At 47.7% G+C, this 13,837-nt stretch overlaps 5 protein-coding genes across 5 annotated transcripts; 2 read left to right on the top strand and 3 right to left on the bottom strand.

Moving 5' to 3' along the window:
* On the bottom strand, positions 1–2,619 carry B0J16DRAFT_369670 (uncharacterized protein). Its single transcript, XM_046130295.1, has 3 exons — positions 2,561–2,619; positions 276–2,509; positions 1–223 (listed from the first exon to the last, which is right to left on the bottom strand). The coding sequence occupies exons 2-3, from the start codon at positions 2,480–2,482 to the stop codon at positions 55–57; spliced, it is 2,376 nt and encodes a 791-aa protein (XP_045987481.1). The 5' UTR covers positions 2,483–2,509; positions 2,561–2,619; the 3' UTR covers positions 1–54.
* Positions 2,620–3,472: 853 nt separating this feature from the next.
* On the top strand, positions 3,473–7,151 carry B0J16DRAFT_262645 (NADP-dependent oxidoreductase domain-containing protein; the record flags this gene model as incomplete). The annotated part of the gene is made up of 6 exons (XM_046123312.1): positions 3,473–3,817; positions 3,868–4,562; positions 4,662–4,760; positions 4,830–4,898; positions 5,103–5,221; positions 5,365–7,151. 6 exons carry the CDS (start codon positions 3,473–3,475, stop codon positions 7,149–7,151), a joined length of 3,114 nt encoding a protein of 1,037 aa, XP_045987480.1.
* A 311-nt stretch (positions 7,152–7,462) lies between these two features.
* On the bottom strand, positions 7,463–9,038 carry B0J16DRAFT_335532 (uncharacterized protein). The gene has a single exon (XM_046127085.1). It carries the CDS (start codon positions 8,949–8,951, stop codon positions 7,608–7,610), a length of 1,344 nt encoding a protein of 447 aa, XP_045987479.1. The 5' UTR covers positions 8,952–9,038; the 3' UTR covers positions 7,463–7,607.
* Positions 9,039–10,109: 1,071 nt separating this feature from the next.
* Positions 10,110–11,092, top strand: B0J16DRAFT_369666 (uncharacterized protein; the record flags this gene model as incomplete). Its single annotated transcript, XM_046130294.1, has 2 exons — positions 10,110–10,629; positions 10,688–11,092. 2 exons carry the CDS (start codon positions 10,110–10,112, stop codon positions 11,020–11,022), a joined length of 855 nt encoding a protein of 284 aa, XP_045987478.1. The 3' UTR covers positions 11,023–11,092.
* Positions 11,093–11,334: 242 nt separating this feature from the next.
* On the bottom strand, positions 11,335–12,238 carry B0J16DRAFT_335530 (Cerato-platanin). Its single transcript, XM_046127084.1, has 2 exons — positions 12,041–12,238; positions 11,335–11,984 (listed from the first exon to the last, which is right to left on the bottom strand). The coding sequence occupies exons 1-2, from the start codon at positions 12,099–12,101 to the stop codon at positions 11,626–11,628; spliced, it is 420 nt and encodes a 139-aa protein (XP_045987477.1). The 5' UTR covers positions 12,102–12,238; the 3' UTR covers positions 11,335–11,625.
* Between the last annotated feature and the right edge of the window lie 1,599 nt (positions 12,239–13,837).

The raw sequence follows: 13,837 nt of genomic DNA, 5'->3' as shown, positions 1-13,837 counted from the left end.
CTTGTCTACATCCAACACATCTCTTTCTTTTTATGTGACATATTTTGATACACTTCAAGCTCTCATTATCCTATTGAGCTTGTATTGGCACAGCGAATCCCTGTTAAGTCGCTTGCCCTTGGACTCGAGAGAGGCCCACGCCTCAGAATACCGCCCCTGAGCCCATGCCTTGAAATCTGCTTGTGGCTGTTGTCCTGGAAGAGCGTTGAAAGCAATGCCCAGCCTGTTTTATGTTAGCTGTGTTATCATCTCGGTAAAGGTGGTTGTTAACTCACGACATTGCATCTGGTTCACCCCCTGTCACCACGCTCATCCTTATCAACATATCCTGGACCTTTTCTAGCTCTCCACTACCAGCGACAGCCCCGACATAGGCGTTGTAGACCGAAGCAGGGACATCTATTTCCATGCTTTCAATTCGCTTCCAGATGAGGTGGGCCTGGATTGAACCTCTTGGTGTGCGCTCAAGGGCCCAGAATACTGCTTCCAGACTTGCATAAGAGGGTCCTTCTGCAGATGCTGTGATGGATTGCCAAAAGTCCATTGCCTGACTAGTCTTGCCGCAAGATGCATAGGCTAGCATGAGGGAAGTGTAAAGCTTAGTGTTGGGTACCACAGTGGTATCCATTTTAAGCATGTTATGGACGATCTCCAGAGACTCGTCATCGGGACATCTTGAGAACCTCTCGAAGAAAGTGATATATGTCTCCCGCTTAGGATGATAGTCGTTATTTCGATGTTGTCGCATGTGTCCGAAAACGTGCGCAGCCATATCTGGACGATTTCGATCGAAGAAGGCCTCCATGAGCAGCACACGGTGTTCAAAGCTAAGGTCTTGGAAGAACTGTCGCAAAATTTGATATCCGTTCCAAGCTCTTGAAGTGCTCGTTTTGAGATCCGCGCAGAAGTTGGTAAAAGCTTCCTGAATAGTTTCTCGCTCTGCAGCACTAAACTGGAAAGCGTGAACTGATAATATGTCCATCACTTCATAATGCTGCTCATTCTCCAAGAATCGAATACAGAGAGCAGCAACCGTGCCAGGCTCGAGAAGTATTTGATTCTCCTCGCACGTTTCGATGATATCACCAATAAGTTTGAAGTTTGGCGTCGACTGAGAAGTGAGAGTCATCACGAACTCGTTCACCAGTTGACTGAAGTCCCACCATAGATCGGGCTTGACGTGCCAGGGCTCATAGTGTGTTACTTTCTTGTATGCCGCTTGGACTCCAGGTATATAACCCGCTTGAAGTCGCATCTCCATAAGAATAAGATGAGATTCACCATCGAGTGGGATACCCTTGTCAGTACCGAGTGAAAGAATCTCTTCGACTAACAACATGTCTTTCAACTCAAGTCCAGCTCGAAGAAGATTGTTGATGGTGGCCGTGTTGGGCTTGAAAGACTCATGTGAGCTTTCCATCCTGGTCATCATCTGTTCCACCTCGGGCAAGCCTTTTCCAATGATAAGAATCGCCTGCAGTAAGCTATCCCAGTAGTGCTTGTCCGGCTTTTCAGAAAGCCTTTCACCTATTTCAAGGAAATATGGAATCGCCCAGTCTTGGAGGTTATTGCGGGCAGCGAAGTGAGCGACCAGGGGTATAATGTGATTGTGGCGGGTTCCAGATTCAAGGGGTTTGTCGAACCAATACTGCGTCTCCTGAATCTGGTCTCTCTGAGCAAAGAAAGAAACCAACACACGCTGGATATGTGTTTCGAATGGATAGCCATTCTTTGTTGCCCACTCAACGAATGCAACAAGATCCTCTCCATGACCTTCCTGAGCCAATCCCTGACACATCCATAATATGGGGTTTTTCGTTTTCTTTTCGCAGTGCTTCATGGCCTCGTCACGTTTATCGTAAATCATTTGAAGAGCCTCTTTCGATCCACCATAAAGACACAGCACGTTGATATAAGTGCACCAGAGTCCGCCGCGAGTCGTCCAGGGCTTTTCGTGCATCACGGGATTATGGATGGCGTCCCAGAGGCCGTTCGCTAGCATGAGGTGTTCTGAAGTTCGTTCGCGAGGTCGGAGTGTGCTAAGAACATTGAGAGCCTTGGTAAGATCGGTGACTTCAATCTTTGTTTGAATGGGAAATTTTCGTTCTTTCACAAGATATTCGAGTAGTCGTCTGCATTGCATTGCCTGAGTTCCGTTCAATGACCTTCGACTAGACGACTTTCCTTCAAAGAAAGACCTCCATGCTTGAACAAGCTCTTCTGTCGGCGGCGGGCGTAAGTTGTCGAGCATGCGACTCCTCCATACCATAATCTTCTGCCATCCTGGTTCGAATTCGGGCTGGCGAATCTCTCTGGGTGCTTTGGCGAAGAGAGCTTCGAGGAAGTATCGCCGCGAGTAGCCATTGTTTATCGTTCTAGGTAATCGTGTTCGACGAAGAGGAGTGGAATAGACGGCGCAAGACGGGGATCGGCCTTGCTGGATGAGGACCCGTCGAGCATGGCGGGCCAATTGCGCCCTCATGATGTATTAGTCTATGTAAAGAAGGAACTGATAGAATTAGCCATTGATGAGTTTTTGTTCATTTTTAATTGTCCTTACAAAAGCATGTTTGAAACGTCGCATTCACAAGTGGAAGTGGGAGGTTCGACACGGCAATTCGGGATCTTGGAAATCTCCAATCGCGAAGCTGTGATTTTGGAGGTTTAACATTGCGGGATGATTGTCGCCGATGATTATCCGATTGTGCTTAATCCGCTATCGGGCAGTATCAACTCTTGCTTTAACCCACTTCAATGGGTCATCTATTGTATTAGGTATATAAGTAAGAATAACTCTAGCTCCTAGAGGTATGCTGTAACAGAAGAAATTACAGGCATATCTATTCTAGCTTGTGTTGTCATCAAGGCTTTGTAATCTGTTCTACCACTGATATGTGTAAGTAAGAACAGGCTTAATATCTACGTGTTGAGTCGACGGAACAGTAAAGTAGCAATGGAGCAAATGATATCAATTGAGTACCTAATCTATTGGTTCGGAATACCTTGATGGTTTTGTTGTCTTTTCATTAACTCAGATGTTTCAATCTCATCCGGCCTTCCGTAAATAGATATCAATAACTAAGCCGTATGTTAACAAAAAGACCTACGTCATGAAGCTACAGTAACAGAAGCTCGCTTGAGCTTCCGATCCCTCACTTGCTCTCACCAATGACCTCGGGGCATTAATCCACCAATCTTCCCCCTCTAGCCAGTAAACAAACTTCTCGGGTGCCTCAGCCGCATCGTTTGCCGTGACGCTCATTTGACTTCAACCGAAACATACCCCGCCCGAAGCCGCTCCATGTTGTTGGTGGGGGTGAGTCGAGGATGTGAGGATAGATTGGGGAGCTGGAGTTTAGAAGTCACATCTCCGATACCCCGTCTTCTCTTGAGTGACTATAAAGATCTCTTTGTCCTCCTTTGAGCATCATATCTCAATAGATACTCATCAATAATACTTTTCACCATCACAATGCCTCTCATTCCCCAAAGCGTTAAGCCTCGTGTTATCCTGGGTCTCATGACCTTTGGACCTCCTGGCAGTGAGAAGCTCGACGCTCGTATCTTTGATTCCGAGACTTTCAACAAGGCGCTCGATGTCTTCCAAGGCAAGGGTTACCATGAGATTGACACTGCCCGTATCTATGTCGGCGGAAACCAGGAGGGATGGACTGGTAAAGAGACCAACTGGAAACAGAGAGGACTCACTGTTGATACCAAGGTCATGTATCCCAAGGAGCCTGGTCAAAACACTTACGACAAGGTCATTCAGTCGGTCGAGACCAGTCTGAAGGAGCTCGGAACTGACTGCATTGATGTAAGTTGAGACCGAACAAAGAAACTGTAAGCGACTAATGCAATCGTTAGCTACTGTACCTCCACCGTCCTGACCGTGGTGTTCCTTTTGCCGAGACCCTTGAGGCCATCAACAAGCTTCACAAGGAAGGAAAGTTCGTCAACTTTGGTATCAGCAACTTCACTGCGTACGAGGTCGCTGAGGTCGTCATGACCTGCAAGTACAACAACTGGGTCCGACCTACGGTCTACCAGGGCATGTACAACTGCCTCACCCGTTCTATTGAGGCAGAGCTCTTTGTGGCCTGCAGGAGATACGGTCTCGATATCGTCGTTTACAACCCCATTGCTGGTGGTCTCCTGTCCGGCAAGATCAAGTCGATGGACATCAAGCCCGAGACCGGTCGATTCTCGGATCAGTCAGGCATTGGAAACGCTTACAGACAGCGTTACTTCCGAGAGAGCACATTCAAGGCACTGAATGTTATCGAGCAGGCCGTGGAGAAGAATGGTCTGACCATGCTTGAGACGGCGCTGCGATGGATGCTTCACCACTCCAAGCTCAAGATCAAGGATGGAAATGATGGAATCATTCTCGGAATGTCCAACGTAAAGCAGCTGGAGGAAAACCTAGAACTTCTTGAGAAGGGCCCTCTGCCCGACGATGTGGTTGAGGCACTTGACCAGGCCTGGTTATACTCCAAGGCAGACACAGCCAACTACTGGCACGGGGAGTTGGAGTACACTTATGATGTCCACGAGGCTCTGTTTGGAAAATCGGCCAAGTAAATTGGGAGTAGATAGTGATATTTAACGTTCTGACTGAAGCTCACGTGCTTTTATCCCCCACTACTTTATTCAGTAAGCATTGGGTTCCTTGTATCTGGTGGTGATACTGCATACGAACATGTCTTGGGATTGGGGGCGCGTGGGGAGAATATAAGATGGCACATGACTTTTAAGGCGTCATTTTGTTGGTGTGACGCCCTTGGCATTAGGCATGATATCTGAGCGATAGAGTAGCACGCAATCAGATCTTGCAGAGATCCAACAAGATCCATGGATATTTTGGTGAAAACCTGTTATTGTTGTACATGTGCAGGGTATTTACTGTACTGTACTTTTGTAGTGACCTTTCAGTTGGGGATAAGCCTCAGCCCTGTAGTATTCCTCTCTTATTATTTGTAAACCAGACATCAACACTGAACTATATCTACCTATGTTTATCGTTTGTTACTCAACGGTCGAGTCATTTAATTGGAATCTCTAAGCGCGATAACCTAGCGACATGAATTTCTTGAGCCAAGATCCCCATCTGCAGCCCAACTGAACGATGACGGCACCCCTAGTTCGCCCAGTCTCCTCCCCGTGCCATTCAATTCCCCGCGCTGTTGGTCCCCTGTGAATTTGGCCCCTGTAAAATGGGGTCTTGGGACCCGCTTGTCTCCGCCCTGGACAATCCATGGCTGCTTTTCAACACCACCTTTACATACCACAGATCCAATACAACGCCTCGATTCGATAATCCTATCTCCAGAAACACCCGGTGCAGCCCCAGATCCAGCTAAGCCGTTTCACTCCTTACCGTCGTTGTACCCTATCGTTCTTTTATATATCTGCCCTGTCCCTCCCTTTTACCGGAAATGTCTCGCCGCAATAATAGAGATCAAGAGGCCGGTCTTTTGCAAGGTCGCGATCGAGTATCCCTAGATTCGGATTCGGATTCAGATTCTTCCACTTCTTCCAGTGACGATACCACATGCGAACCAGCATCATCCTCCACTGCCAAACCAAGAACTGTTGGCGCCCGTGGCACCGCCGACCATCCGAGCGACGCTTCCGATCTTGACACGAAACGCCACGATCGCAATAAGAATACAAAGTCAAAGTCAAAGTCAAAGTCAAAGTCTGACAGCGAGTGGTTGGAGTTGGACGATATGAATCCCAATGACCTTCGTCGCCCAAACTACCATCGTCATGGCGATGGTAAGTCTGGCGAACCCCTTCTTTTTAAGGAAGATGACCCTGAGCGCGGTCGCGCTGGCTATTCGCCTACCAGCGAAACCGGACGACGACCTAGCCAGGGGTCAAGGGGATCCAGCGAGGACGATCTTCCCTATCATCCAAATGAGATGATGGGACGACCAAGTCTGAGCCGACGGTCCACGATGCGCAGTCGTAGCCCTCAAGCCGCTGCCGAAGCTGCCGCGGACTCGACCAAGCAGCGTTACACGTACGCAGGATTCTTCCTTATCGTCAGCTTAATCGCTTTCTGTGTTCAGACAGAATTGAGCGCACATATTCAGCATAACCTTGGTTGGGATAAAGCTTATTGTATGATGTTTTTCACTCACGGTTCCTGGATTGTTTTATGGCCAGTCCAACTCGCTATTCTGCGCTTCCAGAAGCGTGAAGTGCCATGGCCCGTCTTCTGGAAAAGACACAAGCATCAATTGCGCACCACTGCCATTATGATCGAGAAGCAGACCCTCGATGTATTCCACATATCGATCCAACACCGCGCCCGGCCTGTTCGTTATTTTGTTCGTTTCACCGCCATTATCACTTGCGCCTTGACTGTTGCAGGGTTGAGTTGGTACATTGCTGTTAGTCTGACCACGCCCTCGGATCTAACGGCGATCTACAACTGCTCCGCTTTCTTTGCATACGTTTTCTCTGTTCCGATCCTCCACGAGCCGCTGCGTCTCGATAAATCAGTTGCTGTTCTTATTGCTATTGGTGGTGTCCTTGTTGTTGCATACGGTGATACCAAGGAGGGAACCGAGAGTGTCGAAGCCGGAAACCGATTCTTTGGTAACCTAGTTATCGGTATTGGTTCCGTTCTGTATGGCCTTTATGAGGTTCTGTACAAGCGATATGCTTGCCCGCCTGAGGGCTGCTCTCCCGGTCGAGGCATGATCTTTGCCAACACGTTCGGTTCTTTGATCGGTCTTTTCACTCTTACAGTCCTCTGGATTCCTCTTCCTCTCCTCGATTGGCTGAACATTGAAAAGTTTGAAATCCCCGAAGCTTCGACCTGCTGGCTCATTCTCCTTGCCGTGCTTTCCAACGCCACTTTCAGCGGATCATTCCTCGTTCTTATTTCCCTGACATCGCCTGTTCTGTCATCGGTAGCTGCGCTACTCACCATCTTCCTTGTCGCAATTGTCGATTGGTTTATTACTGGAGAACCCCTGAGCTTTGCAGCCATTGTTGGAGGCGCAATGATCATCGTTGCCTTCTTGGGTCTGACGTGGAGTACATATCGTGAGATGAAGGAGCATGCAGCGAGGGAGCCTATTGCGGATTTCACGGATAGCGACAAGGATGGCGACATTGACAGTGACGACGACTAACTCTTTTCTTATTTATATGGCGTTTTGGGCTTGGAGGAACGGTTATGGCAGGGGTAGTGGCAGCTTGGTTCGTGTTATTCACCACATACTGCCAGTTGGCTCAGATAGACTACATGATGCATGTAGAGGCGTTTGTTTTGGGTTTGGCTTTTGTACAACCAGTTTATTATGGCTGAGGCTTACCAAGGGCTTGTAACTTGGACTGATATACATGCGGACGTCGAGTGGTAGACCTCGCATCCAATATAGATCATATAGATACAAATGATCACACCATCATTATGCAGTCGCTCACTACACGACATGCAAATCCTATAGACATGAATACGTTCAAGTTGCTCTCATACTTTCCTGAACTTAAGGTGGTATAATGTTTGGTGGAACCAGTCTGATTTGGCTAAGAGAAGCATAATGCGCCCAAGAGCGATCGTTGGTAAAACTATGGTTGACAATGACCTATACTTGCGCTCCATCTTCCACAGTTTGTTCGTCACTATTGCTCTGGGAGATATCCTTCACGAAAACGCCCCCACGCTCTTCCTTCCACCCGTTTGCGCCGTTAATATGCGCATCATACGAGTTCATCCCCCAAACACCCTCTGCTGGTGTGTCGCCCGTTTCAAACATTTTCAGTTTTTGCCAGCCTTGCTGCGGGACGGGTTCTAACAACTGACGCACCAATAGAGCGTACGAGGTATCGCACTCAAGCCACAGATCTGAGAGATTCACTCTTGCAAGGCTACTACTCTCCCAGAAGTCGCGATTCTTGGGCATGAGCTGCACGTATAGGTGTTCGACAGGTGGGCAGTTAGGGATAAGAAAGTCAGAGATATGGTGTGAAAGAGGAAACGTGGCAATGTATGAAAAAGACTTAAGGTTTTCGCAAATGACATTGAAGGAAGGATCTGAGGCGTCAAATATGGCAGGGAGGAGAGTTGCCGCTGAGTAGTGAAAGAATTCATATGTCGAGTAGACAGGCGCGAAAGAGCCTTCGTTGATGAGAAGCGAAGCCCAGTCTCTGATATGGAATAGATCGCAAGGGATGCGGTTCCGTAGGCCAGAAAGCTGCGACGGTAATAGATCCGATCCTTTCTTTTGCTCGACAATGTGAGATGGTCGTGATAATGATATAACATAATAAGAGCTGTTGAAAGCCCAGTAACTCGACAAATCGACGGTTCTACTCAGAAGCGAAGCGAGAACGTCTGCCGAGCTGACCAACGTGATGCGCAAGGGGTCTATAACATCGAATATAGTATGCCAAAGCCAGTTGTTATCCCAATGAGTCCGCGCTCTATCTTCGTTGGGTCGTGTGTCGACATGTTCGTTGTCGTGCTGATTCTCCAAAACAGACCACATCAGATTCCAAGACTCGGGCCTCTCAGGCTGATTCACCGCAGGAGGTAAGACTCCCCAACATTGATCATCGGCATATCGATTTTGTCCCGATCCTCGAGGAATATCAATCAAGATAGTAAAGCTCTCGGCAGTGGATGCCAGGTTATTGCGCCGTAAGAAACTCAGAACCTCGATTTCGGAAGCGATGTCTTGCGCGACTGGTTTATAGAAACGCCAAAAAGACCAGACAACATGTCGAAACAAAGAGGTTATCACAGATGTTCTCCAAAGCCGACATACTAGTGAAGCATTCTTGAGAGGCGTATCGGGTCCAGACGATACAGGTCTTGAAAGCTTGGCAGGGTCTTGATAAATGCGTCGTTGTAAATCAGGTTCAGAATCGAGGAAGCTGAGGATGTGAGCGATGATCTCATTCGGAAGATTCTGCATCGTCAGCGCCATAATAAAACTGCAAACATCACTTTCACTAGAGTTGGGAAATTATCAAGTTTTGCTACAGGGAGATACCTCGGAGGAAGTTGATCAATGCGAATGTAAACTACGATCTTATGACGAACTAGGATTACCCCACGTCGGGAAGGCACGTCACCGACTCGGACTCGCTTCCTATCCCGGCCACAGGTTGGAAGGTGGACAGTCTTGATTGGATGCTTTTTTTGTTTGTATGCATAATTGTATTTGTTGTTTGTTGTGTATAAAGATCCATTGGTGGTGTTTCGAGTGTAAACACTCTTACGGGAGGCTACAGGATAATGAGTCAGCTTATTCCTTCTGCCATAAGCCGTGTTAATGAGCACATGTCAAACGAATTCAGCTGTGCTGGCTGAAGACATCGAGCGTAAGTAAACTTGTATTGTGAAGTAGGTAGTTGTGGGTGATCTTAGTAGATTCATGGTAACGGAGTGATCGTGTTAGTTCAGTATGCAAGCAACCGCTGCCTCCTATCAATCATTTGGCGGTCAACACAATCTCATAGTTCATTCCATTGAATATCAATCGTCCTATACAAAGAATAGCGTCAATAATTCTATTCATAGGCCAGCACAATGGTGTTTGACTATAGGAGAGTGAAGAGTATCGTCTTTGCGCAAGTTCCTTGTCGAGGGGAATATGTATTAACATGATCAATACCGATGTCAATATCGTAGTTGGTCGGCATTATCGGTTTATTCTTGGACAGGTTTGTTATCTTCATTTAGGTTCCTTATTCCAAAATGCAAACTACACAATGCCAGGATCAAGGGCATGTTTATTCACTGAGAATAAACCCGACGTTTATAACAATACTCCGCTATAGAGGCCAATACAGTCACTTCTCTGTTGAGATATACTATTAGTTTCGTCCGGTGTTTGCATTGGACACCGGGTAGCAGCTGCCGGCAGGTGCGTTGCAGTTGCGGTTCCAGTCGCGCCTGCTGCCTCGAGCACAAAGTGAATACTCCTAAACAAGGAGCACCCCCAAGGTTCAAGAGACCGCACTGTTTGCTTCTTCGCTCTCAGTGCCGACATATGCTTCTCTGTATATCATCAACGTTTCCGCAATTGCTTGTCAGAAAGCACATCTCGATACCTGACTACACAACACGATCAAGTCTCAACATGACCACCATTTGGGAGGACAAGCTGGATCGCCTCGGCAATCTCATGGAGGTAGCATCACCGCAGTTTACAAAATCTCGTGCATCAGTGCTTGAGCCTGCTTATGATGCCTACCTAAATGCCAGAAATTTGCGAAACAGAGCACCACCCCCCTCGCTCCTACACATCCTACCATCCGTCGACATCTCGATAAAGCTTTCGCGCTGCAAAAAGACGACCAAAACGATAGACCTGGAGATCACCAGGAATTCAGATGCCTTGGACGATAACTTCATGGGATATTGCAAAGATCAAAAGTGTGTGGTGTTCAAGGGCGAGGGCGGGTTGGTCGACAAGTTCATCGATGTCATCGAGTCTGCCGCTGGAAAGACTCAAATCGACAACACAACCTTTGTTTTGAAAGCACCAAGCAAGATCCGAATACCATTCGGAGGTCTGGAATATGGACTCAAGTACGAAGAATTCGTCAATCGTGTCGAAGTGCTCCAGTGCGCCGTGTGGATTAGAAACTCACCAAGCGGTACGAGATATCTCCCACCTTTACTGGCTATTCGTTTGTGTACTGACTGTCTCTGAAGAACAAGTGGAAGGGGGTGGACGCTTTGTCAATGTCGCCAACGCTTCACGAACTCCTCCACCAAGCACACCTGAGTACACACCTATGTCTCCCGATGCTCAGCTCGCACACCGCACCGACTCTGAATATCAAAGCCCGCCGGCACAGGACATGGACACTAACAGTCCTCTATCTTCATGCGGATCGTCTTTGTCCCCACCCACGCCTATGGATCAAGACGACACAGAGTCAAATAGCGATACCAGTTCATTATCACCTCCTCCCTCGGTCATCCACACTCCACCATGGCTCAGAAGTGACGACGAAGACGACAGCGACTACAATGACGACGCATAACCAGTGTTCTTCGCTTACATCAGGGTCCACCAGAAGAGGTGAACATTCTATAAAAAGTCTTCGTCGAGAGTGGAAACTTGACATTTTACCCTCAAAAGTATGGTGATGTGGTAGGATGAATAAGCGATGGTTACGAACGGAGATCCTCCCGGTAGACAGCAGAGGGCAAAGTCGGTTTGATAGGTGTTAATATCAGGCATAACATACGTAGCTCTTAGGCCAGAGTATTATTTTAGGCTCGATATACTCCTCTCGATATTACGAAAGCCTGTTATCTCTTTATCAATAGGCCCGACACAAGATCTTCACAACGTTCGAGCATAGTCTTCGGTCTAGGTAAATGTAGGCAAGAGATGCTAATTGATTAAGTCAAATGCAAAATTTCACTTTCAGATTCTTTTGAAGGCAACTGAGTATAAGCAATTAAGCTCTATGTTCATTCATGTATGTATGTGTATGTATCTAGGTAGATTATGTGTGTGATAAATCGTAGTCTAAACGCCAGCCAATGCCAAGTATTAAACCCATAGTTCTAAGGAGGGAAAGAATTCTAAAAATGTCCGCTATCCAATGCATCTCATAAAAGTCGTAGAGTTGCGCCGTTTACTTCTTGAGGCCACAGGCAGAGGGGTCGGCGTGGTAGACCTGGGCGTTGACGCGGCCGAGCTGGGTAGCCTGGCCACCGGTGAGGGCGTTCATGGCATCGAGGCCAATGTTGAAGCCAGAGGCGGCGTGGTCGATAGCAAGGACGTTGATCTTGCGGCCCTTGTACTCGAGGCGGTAGCAGCCACCGCAGTTGGGGGAGTTCCAGCCAGCAATGATGTTGACACCACCGACGTACTTGGTAGGGATGTTGCCCTGGGTCTTCCAGCCGTACTTGGTGATGAGACCGTTGGAGCCGTCAGAGCAGGAGACAGCAGTCATGGGACGAGCCTTGTTGTCGTAGCCAGTGTCGTAAGAGACTGGAGAGTATGTTAGTCGAGTGAAGATATTGGAGTGTATTGAAGATGGAACTTACCAGTGGTGGCCGAGACGGCGGAGGTAAGAGCGAGAGCAGAGAGGATACCAGTGAACTTCATGTTGACGGCTGTGGTGGTTTGTGTTTAAGTTAAAGAGGTGAAAGTAGTGGTGGTGAGAGTTGTTTGGCTGGAAGCTCGAAGAGGATGAGAGTGGTTGATTGTTGATGAGAGTGATGATGAGAAGAAGTGATATTTGGAGGAGACTGAGGACTCTTCTTATACTTGAGGTTCTATCATAGAATCTCTAGACTTTGCATAGGAAAACGAGCCATGACATGCCATGCTACCTTGCATCTAACTTACAGGGCAGGGAACTAGTGAGTTGAGCTAGTTACCCTGCCTTGTCCATCATCACGACACGAGCCTCGGACGATCACTTAGAGTCTACCTGGACAACTCCACATCCGAATCGAGGAATCGTCCGGGAGGCTGGAGGCAGTGACAGACCCAACATAGCGTCATAGTTGCTATTACAGCTTGTCTTAGTAGAGTAAAGGGTTTGTGTTTACTGTCAGCTCAGCTTAGTGCCCGTATTCTGGGTTAGTGCGTGTCTTGAAAAGCTATTTTGAGTAGCGGGTAGAAAAGTTAATGCTGTGGCGTCCGTGGTACTGCACTGATAGAGACTGTGGTCCAGACTTATTTCCCGTTCTACAGGGGGCTTGTCTGCCGGTCATGGCCCCCATTTTTGGGCATTGTGGGGTAACGTTAGGTCGCTTTTGGAGGAGAAACACCTCGTATTTCTTGTGAGCTTCCAAGCTAGTGTCGTCCCGTGGACAATTCAAAGTAACGTGCCTTTTGCTGGCTGAGCTCTGCCACTCACTAAACATTCATATTAAGGGTTCAATGCCTTTAGGTACTAAGTCATCGGAGTAGCCGTTAAGGGTCCAATTAGCTACACATTGACTTTTAATCTGTCATGAATATTCTATTACATAGTACCATCAATGCAAAGAACATCAATGTAATAGACTCCATGGTTCGATCAAGAAGCCGAAGTTGATCTCATGATCTCACCGCTCAACATCTATACTTCCTATTTCCGTATAGTCACGTTTCTCGATTGCGATCTCTCAAGGGTCTCGCCTGTTAAGCTTAGCCGGGGCGAGACCTGTCTTTTCTCGTATTCCTCCTTGCGTTGTCGATGCAGCAATGAATCGTCAAAGATTTGATCCCAAAAAGGAAATCATTGACATGGAACTAGCAGTGGTCTGAGCTCTATTGACGTTGTATTGCATCAAGCACAAGAACCGCAAGGTCTAGCTGAGTCCACTGTCTAACGGCAACCTCGGATAATACAAAAGTTGATAGTCTGTTGTGGTTAATGTCTTGGTTATCTTTACGATCAACAAAACTCCGCGAATAGGAGTTTTTGCAACATGGGGAATGTCCCCGTGGAGAAGAGTAAACACGAGATTTCAGAACGTCATGGTCTCGGTGATCTTCTTGGATGAACGAAAAGACCTCAAGCTGGAGCAAGGATCCAAGTGCCGTGTATTCCGGCAATTATGGAGAGACGATACGAGATGCGATTGCCAAGGGACATCGGGTGAAAAGGTGAGTCCGACGTAGAAACCCGTGATGCACTATGAGCATTGACATCATGGTGGTGAGAGGACGGGGACGGGAATTGAATTGTTGGGGCTTTCTAGCTGCTATTTTTGGGAGAAATGGAGCTTCTGGAAGGCTCTGGTTAGTGGGTTGTCTGCTGTCTAGCTGTCGGCATAGCCGGCTGGGGTTGCACGGGCACTTCAGGCTGGAAAATGGAGAACTACCAGGTGCGTTGTACTACAGATGTC

This window comes from Fusarium flagelliforme (assembly GCF_020744385.1).
Source record: "Fusarium flagelliforme strain FIESC 12 MPI-CAGE-AA-0113 chromosome Unknown B0J16scaffold_2, whole genome shotgun sequence".
NCBI lineage: Eukaryota > Fungi > Ascomycota > Sordariomycetes > Hypocreales > Nectriaceae > Fusarium > Fusarium flagelliforme.
This window is presented reverse-complemented; position numbering and strand designations above follow the sequence as displayed.

What these genes read in the sequence shown, in the direction of transcription:
- B0J16DRAFT_369670 (XM_046130295.1), bottom strand. Translation starts at nt 2,482, where the DNA reads ATGAGGGCGCAATTGGCCCGCCATGCTCGACGGGTCCTCATCCAGCAA. An exon ending in GGTGAACCAGATGCAATGTC is followed by an intron (nt 224 to 275) that starts GTGAGTTAACAA and finishes AACATAAAACAG; the next exon opens with GCTGGGCATTGCTTTCAACG.
- B0J16DRAFT_335532 (XM_046127085.1), bottom strand. Translation starts at nt 8,951, where the DNA reads ATGGCGCTGACGATGCAGAATCTTCCGAATGAGATCATCGCTCACATC.
- B0J16DRAFT_335530 (XM_046127084.1), bottom strand. Translation starts at nt 12,101, where the DNA reads ATGAAGTTCACTGGTATCCTCTCTGCTCTCGCTCTTACCTCCGCCGTC. An exon ending in CGCCGTCTCGGCCACCACTG is followed by an intron (nt 11,985 to 12,040) that starts GTAAGTTCCATC and finishes CATACTCTCCAG; the next exon opens with TCTCTTACGACACTGGCTAC.